We start from the raw sequence: 14,259 nt of genomic DNA, 5'->3' as shown, positions 1-14,259 counted from the left end.
CTGAAACAAAGATCAACCATATGATTTACAGATGGACCGAATCCTGGATTTTGTTTAGGATATGTACAAAATTGTCACCAGATTCAGTTTTGGCTAAACTGCACCTATTATTTACTAAATAGGGTTTATTTTTAGTCAAAGATTTGGCCAAATCTAAATTATATATTGGCTCAATCCTAACCTGTAATTTTTGTTTGCTATGTATACAAATGCCTTACACATTTACACATCACTCAACATTCTCATCTTAAAAACGAAAAAAATTCTTGGCCACGCAGCCGCCACCCAAACTCTCTACTGATTAACCTGCATCCCCATAAACAATAACAGTGGAAGATAAATCACACTGATGAATATTAAAACCTTAAGCCATGTTCTCTACATTGGTAACACATAAACTCACTAATATACTAATTATATTTTATTTTAATTGCAAACGGTGGCCATCCTCTAGTTAGGTAGGTAGTTCTATTTTGTTTTTGTGATTTTTTATTTTCAATCTCATGTTCTGAGCAGCATATTTTAATTTCCTTTTCTTATGGTGTGCAGCTTCCTGGTCTATATTATATATATATATTATATATATATATATATATACCTATATACCATTGGTTAATTGGAGAATGTCTCACAAAATCTGTAAAGGCTTAACCTCATGAAAATGATGACAAAGGCATTCAGAATGACAGTGATGCCATTTATTTCATAATGAAAATAAAGCATTTTCAACCTGTATAATACATGTTATAGGTGAAATTAAAATCAAATCTAACATTTAAAAACGTAATCACTAAAAAAATAACTGTAATGTAAGCAAAGATAAATGCATAAAACATTACTTGCTGGGACACTTATTCTATAGTATATAGTTAACTTTTCTTTATTTAAATCAACATCTGAAGTTAGAGGGTCAGTTATTGGAAAAATCCAGTCCTTACCTACACTATTTTATATATATATATATATATATATATATATATATATATATATATATATATATATATATATATATTTATTTATTTATTTATAATATATATATATATATTTATTTTTTAAAGTATTTCCTGTTTCTCTGTAATAATAAAACAGTACCTTGTACTTGATCCCAACTAAGATATAATCAATCCTTATTGCAGCCAAAACAATATTATCAGGTTTAATTACTGTTTAAATAATGTTTTAGCAGATTTAAGGTATGGAGATCAGAATTACAGAAAGACCCCTTATCCGGAAAACCCCAGGTCCTGAGCATTCTGGATAACAGGTCCCATACCTGCATAGCAATGTAGCAATGGAAAAATATATTATTTTAAAAAGTCTCATGTTCCTTTAGTTTATAGCTAAAGGTCAGTATTAAGTAAGCATGTGTCCAACAGGATTCCTTCTAAACACTCCATACCAACAATTACGGGCAGATTGATCAATGTGTGAGATTAGAGCCTACCAGAGAAAAATTCAACCCCTTTCTATTCATTCCTATGGGATTTTTAGAAATGTATTTATCAAATGGTGATCTCTAACTTTCACCCACTGATAAATAAACTTCTAAAAATCCTATAGGAATAAATAGAAAGCAGGTGGTGATCTCTGGAAAATCATCAAACTGCAATTATAGCTCGCCATGAAAAACTCACCCACTTTCTGTTCATTCCAATTAAGTTCTTTGATAAAGTGTATTTATCAAAGTAAAAAGTGACCTGGATTAAAAATGCAAAACCTATGTTATTTATAATTTAAATGGACTTTTATATTTAAAGCAGGATTTCTTAACCTTTTTTCTGTTTAGGTTTCGTTCAATTTACAACCCAAGAATAGGTTTCAAAATATTTAAACATGGAATTTTAACTACTATGGTTAATTACTGGCCCCATTTAGGGGAATTAACCTTAAGGTTAAGAATCCCTGATTTAAAGGGACATGATAAAGACATACCTTACTGTATGTATTAATCATCCCATCATTGTTGGTTGCCTTTAGACATTGTTTGCATTTGCTTACACTAAAAGTAATTATGTACAATAACTTAGCTAAGTATATATTTCACTAGGAAAATGTTCTTTCAATGGATTTATTATGTCATTTTTAAAGGGATACAGAGCTAGTGATTGGTTTAAAATATGACACTGATACATCAGAGCACAGGGTGTAATGAACCTTTGAATCTTTTTTATGCAGTCTCCTCCCCTTCTAAATTATAAAATACCTAGGAAAAGTGGGCCAGAGACCTGCAGTCTCTGTTCTGTTGCCACAGCATATGGGGAGGAGAAATTAAAGTAGCAAGCAGGTCAATTTTTGACACCAGCTTCAACTTTCTTTTGCAGCCCAATGCTAATATCTGGTTTAATACATAGGTAGAATATATAGAAAGATAACAGAATAATTTGCTCTTAGACATTTTTAACCAATAATGCCAGTACAAGCAAAAATGTGTATCAACTTTCACATTCTAAAAGATTTCACAGTATATACGCCACATTCCAAAACTAGAAGTGCTTCTATAAAAAAAGCATTTCTTGAAAGTCTGTTTCTTAGTTATATAGTCACAGAAATGAAAATTATCTTTGCAAGTAGTAAACCCATAAGTGCTTGGCAAAGGAATAAGAGTTAAACATTTCCTTTAAAACATTACCTAGTTATCATTGTATAAATACACATAATTAATGAACATAAGAAATTAACTATGCTTAAAGTATAAATCAAATAATTGCACAGCCAAAAACTCCAGCATTCTGACTCTCCTTCAAACATCATGTCTCACATAAACTTACAGAACTGGGAATCTCCAAAATGCACAAAAGTCAGAAACTACATTAACTGAGACTGCTGGCAACCCATTAATTTTTTTTTTTTTATAAAAGAATGTAATCACACAATTTTTGTGTGAATTGGCACCACTGATTAAAGGTACTTGCATCTAAAGCTGCTCCTTGGCGCCAGTCTGTTTAGATGAATCATGAGCACAACACAGGGGAATGCTGGACCTACCCAACCTTGAAGGTGGCACAGGGATTCCCACAGGGGCCTGTCTGAATATATGCAGCACACTTGTGTCTAAAGAATCATGCACAGATATTATTTTGTTACTGGGCACCTAAATTACATTCTGACACAAGTTTCGCATTACGAATTACACTTGGGATTCTCCAACCCCACTATGCGGCAGAACTATGATTTTGACATTTGTAAGGAGTATAAATAGGGTAGTAAAAAGTGGATTAGCCTGTGTCTGGTCTGGGCCTATTTAGGAAATAGTTAATGTCAGATGTTTTATGGTATGTTACCATTCAACCAATAATCAATCGATGAAAATCCACACAATCAGTGAACAGTATAAAATAATATTTAAAAAGTTTAGTGGAAAATGTGACCCAGTTTTATGCAAAGTTCTCAGTTGGCACAATTGGTGAGATAATGAACAAGGAAGGCTGTAAACGGGCTTAGGTCACCTGTCTCCAGTGACAAATAATATGCTATACTCTCTATAGCTTGTCATCTAATTTAAAAGTAAATAATAGCATAATCTGTGTGAGTTTCCAAAAAAGGGGTCTATTAACCTATTGCTTTTCAATTCTGGTAATAAGCACAAAGGAAAACTGCTCTTATAATTAATGAAAATTAATTCTCTAGTGTAGGGCTGTCCTAAAAACTGACGGCCATTAGAGGCCTTCTATGGTATTTTTACAGACCCTGGCTATGGGTGGCATAGACTGTAGAAGTATTTCATTACATGGTAACAGTTTAATAACACTGCACTATAACAATTATCATTAACTTACTATGACTAGTTACTGACCTTGACTAAAAATCTTTAGGTGAACCTTCAGAAACGTCTCCAATGCCAAACCAGATTAATTCTTTCAGATCTTAAAGGCACACTTACCTGTTTTTGAGAGAATAATGCATACTGCTTGTGTTGCAGGGCTTTAAAACATGTTCATGACCTTGCTTGTAGATTCTGAATTGTCCTGTCTGTCCTTGTCCCCATGATCCTACCTCCTACCAGTGCCATCCTACCATTCTTGGTTATGTGTACCAGCACATCAGCCCTAGTCTGTTTTGCAAATGCATGGTGTGAAATAACTGAGGGTGTGACTAGAACTAAAGCAGCCAAAAAGGTAGAGAGAAGGCATAGAAATGCCAGGGAAAAAATCAGCCAAAATTGCTAAATTGCCTGTGTCTGGCATTCCTTAAAGCAAACTTACCAAGGAATATTTTAAAGTCGAGTGCCTTTGACAAATATAGTGTGAACTATTTTAGTCAGTTAGAGCTCTAGGTAATCAAACACATAATTTACCACAAAACAGTCCAAGGAAATGTATTACTGAGAAACACACAATTCTCAAAAAGCCTAATTTGTCAATACAGGGTATTTAAAAAAAATAATTTCTTAAAACAAGGGAAAATAGTTATGCCTACTTAACCTCTTGGACCTTAACCTATGGATACGCTTTTCTACCAATTAACGAAAGGCTTTTAAATTAACAAGATTAAAGTTGGCCACTCATACAAAAATATAATAAATCAAACAAATTTTCTCTATGGGTCCCTGGGCAATTTCAGCTAGATATCAGATGGGGAGGCTCATCAAATTGGTCTCAAATTGACCTTTAAGGTGGCCATACGCATTACAATTATGATCTTTCCTGCAAAAGATTGTTTGTTTTCTCGTTAAGAGCTAAATTATCAATTCTGCAGGTAGGAACAAAAGAATCCTACCTCTGACAATTCAGCATTAATGATTTGTCAATGTTGCATCCTGTCCATTCGGCGAGACAACCAATATCTTTTGCTTTTGCCTCGTCTCCCACCAAACATGGACCAAATATCATACAAAACCTTGTTAATATAATATTGGTGCATGTATTGCCACCTTTAGACACCAGATTTCAAAGCCTGTCATGCGGTCATGCAGAGATTTATCGTGGGCAACTAATCTCTATGTGGGACATTAGCCTTAGTAAATGGAGGGGGTAAGTATGTTATAACAATATCACAGTTAATGGATTTCCAAAGTGAGAAAGATTTTTCCCTCAGATCTTCCCTCAGTATGCTAGGCAGAAAAAAGCAAATGTGAAGTTTAAGTTTCCAATACACCGTACATATCAATTTTTTTTTCTTACCAATATAAAGATAGAGGCTCCAGTTCCATCTACTGATTCTAATACCACTGCACTGTGTTTTCAATGCATCAGTAGCCAGAGGAAAACAAGTATACATGGCACAAAGGGTGAAGTCATTCTTGTATGCACCTGGTATATTCCAATTGGCTCCTGCTGCACTCAGAAGACAACACAGCCCCTAAGACTCCTTGAGCTTTGTACACAGGGCCCTTTAATGGAATCTGCCTGTCACCATTAATAACAATGAGTGGCTACACAGCCACATTGGGACAGTTCTCTGCTAAACATAGCCATCAGAGAATACATGTCATGTACAGTGGATATAAAAAGTCTACACACCCATGATAAAATGACAGGTTCCTGTGCTGTACAAAAATGAGACAAACATAAATCATTTCAGAACTTTTTCCACCTGACCTATAAACTGTACCACTCAATTGAAAAACAAACTGAAATCTTTTAGGTGGAGGGAAGAAAACTAAAAAAACTAAATTAATGTAGTTGCATAAGTGTGCACACCCTTAAACTAACACTTCGTTGAAGCACCTTTAGATTTTATTACAGTACTCAGTCTTTTTGGGTATGTCTATCCGCATGGCACATTTTGACTTTGCAAGATTTGCCTACTCTTCTTTGCAGAAACATTCCAAATCTGTCAGATTATGAGGGCATCTCCTGTGCACAGCCCTCTTCAGATCACCCCACAGATTTTCAATCGGATTCAGGTCTGGGCTCCTAGCTGGGCTATTCCAAAACTTTAATCTTCTTCCGGTGAAGCCATTGCTTTGTTAATTTGGATGTATGCTTTGGGTCGTTGTCATGCTGAAAGATGAACTTCCTGTTCATGTTCAGCTTTCTAGCTGAAGCCTGAAGGTTTTGTGCCAATATTGATTGGTATTTGGAACTGTTCGTAATTCCCTCTATCTTAACTAAGGCCCCAGTTCCAGCTGAAGAAAAACAGCCCCAAAGCATGATGCTGCCACCACCATGCTTCACTGTGGGTATGGTGTTCTTTTGGTGATGTGCAGTATTGTTTTTGTGCCAAACATATTTTTTAGAATTATGGCCAAAAAGTTCAACCTTGGTTTCATCAGACCATAACACCTTTTCCCACATGCTTTTAGGAGACTTCAGATGTGTTTTTGCAAAATGTAGCCTGGCTTGGATGTTTTTCTTTGTAAGAAAAGGCTTTCGTCTTGCCCCTCTACCCCATAGACCAGACATATGAAGAATACGGGAGATTGTTGTCACATGTACCACACAGCCAGTACTTGCCAGATATTCCTGCAGCTCCTTTAATATTGCTGTAGGCCTCTTGGTAGCCTCCCTGACCAGTTTTCTTCTCGTCTTTTCATCAATTTTGGAGGGATGTCCAGTTGTGCCATAATTTTCTCCACTTGATGATGACTGTCTTCACTGTGTTCCATGGTATATCTAATGCCTTGGAAATTCTTTTGTACCCTGACTGATATCTTTTAACAATGAGATCCCTCTGATGCTTTGAAAGCTCTCTGTGGACGATGGCTTTTGCTGTGGGATGTGACTAAAAAAAATGTCAGGAAAGACCAACTAGAGCAGCTGAACTTTGGGATTAATCAGAGGCACTTTAAATGATGGCAGGTGTATGCTGACTCCTATTTAACATGATTTTGAAGGTGATTGCTTAATTTGAACACAGCTAAATCCCCAGTTAGAAAAAGGTGTGCACACTTATGCAACCACATTATTTTAGTTTTTTTTTTTTTGTTTTCTTCCCTCCACCTAAAAGATCTCAGTTTGTTTTTCAATTGAGTGGTACAGTTTATAGGTAACATTAAAGGTGGAAAAAAGTTCTGAAATGATTTATCTTTGTCTCATTTTTGTACAGCACAGGAACCTGACATTTTACCAGGGGTGTGTAGACTTTTTATATCCACTGTACACTAAGCCTAACATAGTGGCACATTAGCATGTTCCCACAAATTTTAATATAACATAAGTTCTCTCCAATAAATTGTTTAACTCATTAATAAAAGGTTTTAACCTTAATTCTTTATTACAAAAAATATACAGAATATCTGACAATAATATTAGGTATTGCGTTCTACAAAATAACTAACATAGCCTATATATGCATGCTATATAAAGGATGTCCTGCCTCAGGCCCTTGAGTGGATATTGCCAATATCTCTCAACAGCTTTAGGTATGCGTTGTAGTTCAACAACTGTTGGACATCCTTGTGCAATAAGACACATGCACCACAGCCTTGGACTCTTATGGGACTAACACTGTAGAATATAGAACAGGAGGCTATAATTTATATAGGCATTCTTTTCTATATATTCTGTAGCCAAGCATGCCCATGTAACACTTTTCCTTTCTAAAGGAATATAGATAGAAACAGTTAGATGTATATGTGTGCACACACACACACACACCTATATATTATAGTCTAAAAGAGGAGAACTGCTTGTAGAAAAACCACCCTGGAGTATGTAAACATAAATCAGAATACACACACTGTACTGCACTCAGCAGTAAATTATGACAATCTTTTAAAAAATCATATTTTAGTTGAATTTCATCAGGGACGATCCAGTTAAATTTTTCAATGGAACATCCCCAAAGAAGGTGACTTGTGATTGACTGGAACATTATTGGGGAGGGGAGGGGTGTATGGGCATGTGTATTGTTCCTGCTGAATATATTCAATATAAAATTAGCCTAAAGTAAGCTATTTTACAGTTTTGAGCAGTAAAAGCCAGAAGACATCTTAGCTAAAATGTGAATTGCAAAGCCATTCTATGCCAGCTTGTCAATCACAAAACGAAACCGTACTTCCTTAATGAGGAAACACATAACGGATATTCCACAATAACATTTTTAACATATCTAGACCCTCTCTCAATACTTAGTGTTCTCTTACTGCACAACAATATATTTTTGATAACTAGTAAGAACAAACCCAGTCCTGAGGGAGTAGCAAGGCACACCCTTATTTTGGTGCAGAGGAATGTTGGATGTGCATCGCAATGAAGAACCATCTGGGAAGATTCTAAGGCTCTCTATTAGGATATGCCTGTTGAAATCCCTAAAGAAATGAGTTCAGGTACAGAAGTCACTCCATAGACAAGGTTATGGAAAAGCCCCAGGTTAAACAAAGCACAGGGGGAGATGCAAATGAAAGAATGGAGAGCATGGAAAGAGAAAAAGCAGAAGGGCCAGAACAGAAGGAGCAATGAGAGGGAAAAAAATCCATGTTCGGAAGAAAAAAATGAAATGTTATAACAAAAAGAGAAAAAAAAATGAGATGCAAGGACAAAAAGAATATTTCAGGGGGAAAGCCTGGTCATAAAGAAGCCGAGTCAGGGGCTTTTTTCTTCTACCTTGTACCCGGAGACAGATTTGGACAGTACAGAACGTTTGGAGCCTTCCTTTCTAGGAGTTGATGATTTCTCTTTCACTTTTGGTCTTGGTTGTGGTGTCTCTTCTTGGGTGTCCTGCGTGTTATCACTTTCTGACATATTCACAGAGGAACTGTCCTACAAAAAAACAAACTTTAAATAACTTGGTGAAAATTTAACCAAATTTTTCACAATGGAATTTTATAGCCATTATGTAGTGAATATTTACAGTTTCCCCTGTTCAAAAGCCCATATTAACCAACTAGTAGTTGACTTTTATTAGCTCAGCGAACACAGAACAATGAAAGTAAAATGAAAGGGATTACTGCCAATTATTGGACCGGAGCAACTTTTCTGCATAAGTTTTGGACCCTTGTTATATTTCAGCACGACGTGCCACTACATGAACTACCAGAAAAATATTTGTTAGCACTCGCCTAGATTTTAGTTATCTACTGCAGGATTCTTTGATATTGCTTGTTTCAGTCAAAAGTAGCAACGGCTAGAGACCACCAAGACTTCAGTGCTGACACCATGGTGATACTTAATTGACTGCTGGTGGAAATGTTTTACACAATTTGTGGCATTTTATTGTACACAGTCTTTTGAGCATACAAAGGAAATGAAAGTAACACCCTATAAACACAAATATTAACTAAACACACTAGGACCTGCAACTATACTGTGATTCACAGAAATCCAGAGTGTATTCCTGCAAGAAGAGAATTAAAAGAAATATAAAGGAATTTCTTACTGATGATACTTTGTTTTTCTTCTTTTCACTTTTCACTTCTTCCACCTCATCAGAATCTCCATCGCTGTCAAGTGTCAGTAATTCAGGGTCTAAGGGGTCTAGAGGTGGTTCATACAAGGCTGTGTTAAGCGGCAAATAGCGGAGCTCATTTGGGGAATATCTGTTGTAAATAGAAAAAAAAAAAATTTAAAGGTTTGATGGGGAAATTAGCACTTGTGGTAAAAAAAAGTAAGTTACAGTATTGAAGGATGATCTGCAATTAGAAGCAACAGCAGTTTTTAGGGAAAATGTACATTTGGACCTTGTGCATTAACATAACGACACTGTGCAGGGTCACCCCTTGCAAAATAAAAAATAAAAAAAATTATATATTTATCTTTGGAGGGGCCTGGTGTGCACTGCCACATATGCACCACCGCCACCCACCCACACACCTGCCCACTGCTATAGTTTGCAGCAGGTGTGCAAATTCTCAGAGGCAAAGTGAAGCACTCACAATGCTGTGAAAATAGAAATCTTGCACTTGATCTCTATCAACATACAGAACCCCCACCCACAAAATTAAATATCTTAGTGCTGCCATTGTTCTAACACAGTTCACTCAATAGTCTTCTTGATGATTGAATATCGTTAAAAGATCTCTGTGGAAAAAGCCAAATCATCAATAAATGTTAGGCCAACAAGAACACAGCTGTCAAAACCACAGCATCTGCAATAAAAAAACAAAGATAGGAAACAGCAATCTGGGGTTAACACAGGGATTAAGACCTTTGAATAAAGAGAAAAAAAAGGAAAAAAGTACCTTTTATAGTACTCCTGAAATTGTCCAGGTATGAGGGAAACTGGATAAGGACTCACTTTTGTCATTTCAGAAGGTAGAATTTTGTACTTTCCCTGAGGTACCTGTATTACCTATTTTATTAAAGAGAAAAAAAAATATCAGATTAACTGATTAAAAAAAGATACCCTAGAATGGATTCAGATGAAACAAATTTAAGACAATGGTACACGAGGTGCATTTTTGCTTGAAATGTGGGTCGCAAGCACTGGAATCCCCACAAGAGAATCAGTAAAATTGTGCAACCTTAGTAAAATGCATCAGTTTCACATGATAACATGCTTTAATTGATTGCTTACTTTGATTTCAATGCTTAATTATGGAGGCGTATTTTTAGGAGTTTTGTCTTATGCTTTTAGACATGGGCAATAAATTAACCACTGCCCATAGATTTATTTTTAAATTGCATTTCATCTCACAGTTATGCTAACCTACTTCTGCAGTAAATTGCACTAGGGGGATAGATATACAACACACGTAAGGTATTTCACTTGACAAATATATAAATGACCAAACTGTTAGCATGCACGGACTTGCAGATGTTGAATAGATTTAGATACACTTGCACTTATTTATTGAGCGTGTTTATTTTAGTTTGATCTGTCCTTCATTTAAGTGTGGATTATATCCCTGTATGGAGGAAACCAAAACATTTAAAGAAAGGCCACAATCTAGGAAGCCTAGACCTATCTTTATTTTGGTGTGGTAGGCTAGGTGCTAAGTAAAGAAAACGGAAAAAACTAAACCAAAACATATTAGTTAAAAAATAACATGTAAAGCAGTACTGGAAATACTTATTTCTGTTTATTTGAAGGCATGAACACATTAGCTTGCAAAGTGGAGGGTCTCTGCTCACATGACAACTGTGGTTCCAGGTAAAGCTTTTCATACCGTATTAGCCAGTGGAAAAAGTTTTAGGGTAAAACTTTTTTTTCCAACACAACTCTAATTCACTAAAGAGCTTAATACATAAAAACTCACCAATGTTTTTTTTTTTACCATAGTGTGATCTCCTTGCCAGGTTTATTTAAAAGAATAAAAGGTATAATAGAAAACAAAGCATGTGTGCCAACTAGAAACATAGTGACACATAGAATTTCAAAAGTATATGGTGACTGATAGAGAATTTACGACAAATCCTTGTATGTACCTCCACTCCAGGAACAATTTAAAAAATCATTTAAGTTGCAAGAGAAATAAGACTGCAAGGCCTTAAAGGAAAAGTAACACTAAAATTTTTTAAGTGAAAAAGCTATTCTACCCTGCACCAATAACTGCCCCATCCTGCAAACCCCTTAGTATTTTGAATGCTTTAAAAGAAAATACCTGTTAAAACTTGGATTCCTGTTAATTGAACTAAGTCGATACGGCGAAGGAAGGAGCAGCAATCACTATGCGATCGAGTCTAGCCTTCCTTATGTATAGGAAGGAGTCAGGCTAGACTCAATCAATCGTTGCATAGTTGATTCCTGCTCCTTCCTTCGCCGTATCTCCTTAGTTCAATTGACAGGAAGCCACAGGAAGCCAAGTTTTAACAGGTATTTTCTTTTAAAGCATTCAAAATACTAAGGGGTTTGCAGGATAGGGCAGTTATTGGTGCAGGGTAGAATAGCTTTTTCACTTAAAAAATTTTAGTGTTGCTTTTCCTTTAAAGAAGAGCCTGGTGGCTCGAAACATGCAGTGAACAATAAAATGCTTTGAGCATTGCTTCTGCCTCTTATTCTTGCAACTGTCTCAAATTATTCACACAGAATTTCAAGACCTAATCTTGAATCTGCTGCAGTTCTTAAACTGAATACAGTACCACAGTTTGAGTATGCCTGATCTAAACAGATCTACTGGCTTATGCTAATGGACAAAGCAGTAATTAGCTCTTCTTACGTGTGTCTGTAAATCAAAATAGGCTCTTCTTTCTTCCATTCTTTCCCGGTTCAAGTTGCTGTTGAATTCTGCGGCTTTCTTGGCAGCTTTCTTAATGTACTCAGGAACTTTGCTTGCTTCAACCTTCTGTGTGTTTTGTTGTTGCATTTGCTGAAAAATAGATGTCCTCTTGTTAAAAGATGCTGTGTCACTCAATCCAAAAAATGAAAAGAATCAATTTTCAGTAAAACCGTCTTTACTTTCCCTGTTTCATCCTGATCACATACTTCATTCTGAATTTCTCCAGTAGTTATCTGTTATGGAAAAATATTAGTATAAAACAAATTTGTTCTCCAAGTCTTAAAAGTAATCCCTAATCGAAATGGCCCAGTAACACCAAAAAACAAAAACTACTGAGTGATGTACCAATTTTCTATCCTGCATATGTAATAGGGATGCACCGAATCCACAGCTTTAGAATTCAGCTGAATACAGAATCCACCACAAAAGTTTGCATGTGCAAATCAAGGAACCAAAAAAGAAAAAAAAAAGTTTTCTAATTCAGGTCATGTGATCATTAAAAATGTATTGTGATAAATAGGGCTTGGTTTTGGTTTGAGCAGGCCCTAAGAATTAGTTGCATTTAGATGAATCCCAAACCAAATCTGTGTGTAAAAAAATTATTATTTCTTTTTTTATTGCAGCATCTCTGCTATCATGTACACAGATGTTTTGGTCTCAGTACAGTAATAGTATTTTTTATACAATGGGAACTGTTGTTGTCAACAAAATACCATGCAACTGAGCAATTTATGTGCACCCTAAGAACAATCTCTGAACACATATTTGTCTTCTGCCTAAAATTTGCTCAAACTAGTTTTCACATTTAGTATTTAACTGGAATATATTTCTTAGAACATGGTAAGAAACCTTTTTTTTTTTCCTGTTTTTGCAGATGATACACCTATACATACATATCCTATTCTAAAGCCACATTGGCAAAAAGTACACTAGAATAACTTAATGTTCTTCAACACTATTATGCTCAGCTCTAAATTCTTAAAAAAAATGCTATGTTTTAATTATTCTTTTTAAAAAAACCATCAGCTCTGCCCAAAATATTGCTGGACATAAAGAAAATGCTGTGGTCAGTGGCAGGCCAAGCTGGCTAGGTGCCTAAGGTAACCCGAGGGGGGGCAAATTGAGAAGGTGATAGAGGGACGCTTGTCCAGCCCTGGCTGTAGTATTTCATTTTAGGGGAGTTGTTCCACAAGCTGATTCAAACAAGATGTTTCCCAGCAAATGGATGTGTGGCATAGCAATGTGGCCACTGGAATCTTTAGTAATAAAAAAATTATTTATTCTTAGATTGTGAGATTTAAATGGTTTAGTTTGCTTCCTCAGCCTAACATTGTTTCCATGTGTAATGAACTCAACCATGTGGTTTATCTGTAGTGTATAACAATTTGCTGACTCAAGCAATCAGTCAGTTAGAGCACATTAAATCAGCCTGTGATTTACAACATGTGTGTTTGCAGCCAGAACTCAGAAATAGTTAAATAATTATACTGTAGGAAAAATACAGTGAAGATTATTTGTGAGAATAAATAGCTATAATTAGTGTGAGGTTCATGAAAAGTATTCATTTTCATAGCATTCCACAAATTGTTACCTGCCTAATTGAAGAGGATGTGATCACAGCGCATCTATGTTTAACAGAACACGTTTAAACACTTGCTGGGCCACTATAAATTAGGGCTAGTGGCCTCTGAATGCTTAAAACCTTAATTGTCAAAGTACTGAACAATTTGTAGATCCTTTACTAACTTGTATTTTGCCACCCATAACACCATTACTGAGAATGGTTTTGATACAGCAAGAGTCATGTGAATAAGTTTGCATTTAAGAAGAAGCAGAACAGGCATAATCACTGTGAGTGCCAAAATGTTAGGCACCCCCACAGTAATTATATAGGGAATAATGTACCCTCTATTATATAGGGGGTATGATATTCCTTCAGATTCTTACTTTTATATGGTCATGGAACTCCTCAGTGAATATTCTCATATTTTACAACAGAAGATACATTATTTTGTGTAATACATGAGTTTTAGTAAGTCGTATGACAAATTACATCACTAACACCAATTATAAATTGTGATATCACTAAAAATTGTTTATAACCAGTGGCATAACTATAGAGGAAGCTTCCTCTACAGAAGTGAAAAAATACCCCCCTCCACAGCTGCTTTCCTACGTGCAGCCATGGAGACGGATGGTGGTGGGGTTAGTCCAAGTAGGGA

The 14,259-nt window shown here is 35.7% G+C and overlaps 1 protein-coding gene across 5 annotated transcripts in view; it reads right to left on the bottom strand.

Moving 5' to 3' along the window:
* The window catches only part of phf10 (PHD finger protein 10), a 37,502-nt gene that overhangs the window by 9,905 nt on the left and 13,338 nt on the right, over positions 1–14,259 (bottom strand). For 2 of the 5 annotated variants that reach the window (XM_012963078.3, NM_001030472.1), the window contains exons 6-10: positions 12,217–12,270; positions 11,978–12,127; positions 10,061–10,170; positions 9,259–9,418; positions 8,487–8,642 (exon numbers count right to left, since the gene is read on the bottom strand). In XM_012963078.3, the coding sequence (XP_012818532.1) occupies positions 8,487–8,642; positions 9,259–9,418; positions 10,061–10,170; positions 11,978–12,127; positions 12,217–12,270 (630 nt within the window). Of the gene's footprint in view, positions 1–7,129; positions 8,192–8,486; positions 8,643–9,258; positions 9,419–10,060; positions 10,171–11,977; positions 12,128–12,216; positions 12,271–14,259 lie in introns of those variants that run through there. The other 3 variants (XM_018093921.2, XM_012963079.3, XM_012963080.3) reach the window with 3 other exon arrangements.

The sequence above is a fragment of the Xenopus tropicalis genome, chromosome 5, assembly GCF_000004195.4.
Source record: "Xenopus tropicalis strain Nigerian chromosome 5, UCB_Xtro_10.0, whole genome shotgun sequence".
NCBI lineage: Eukaryota > Metazoa > Chordata > Amphibia > Anura > Pipidae > Xenopus > Xenopus tropicalis.
This window is presented reverse-complemented; position numbering and strand designations above follow the sequence as displayed.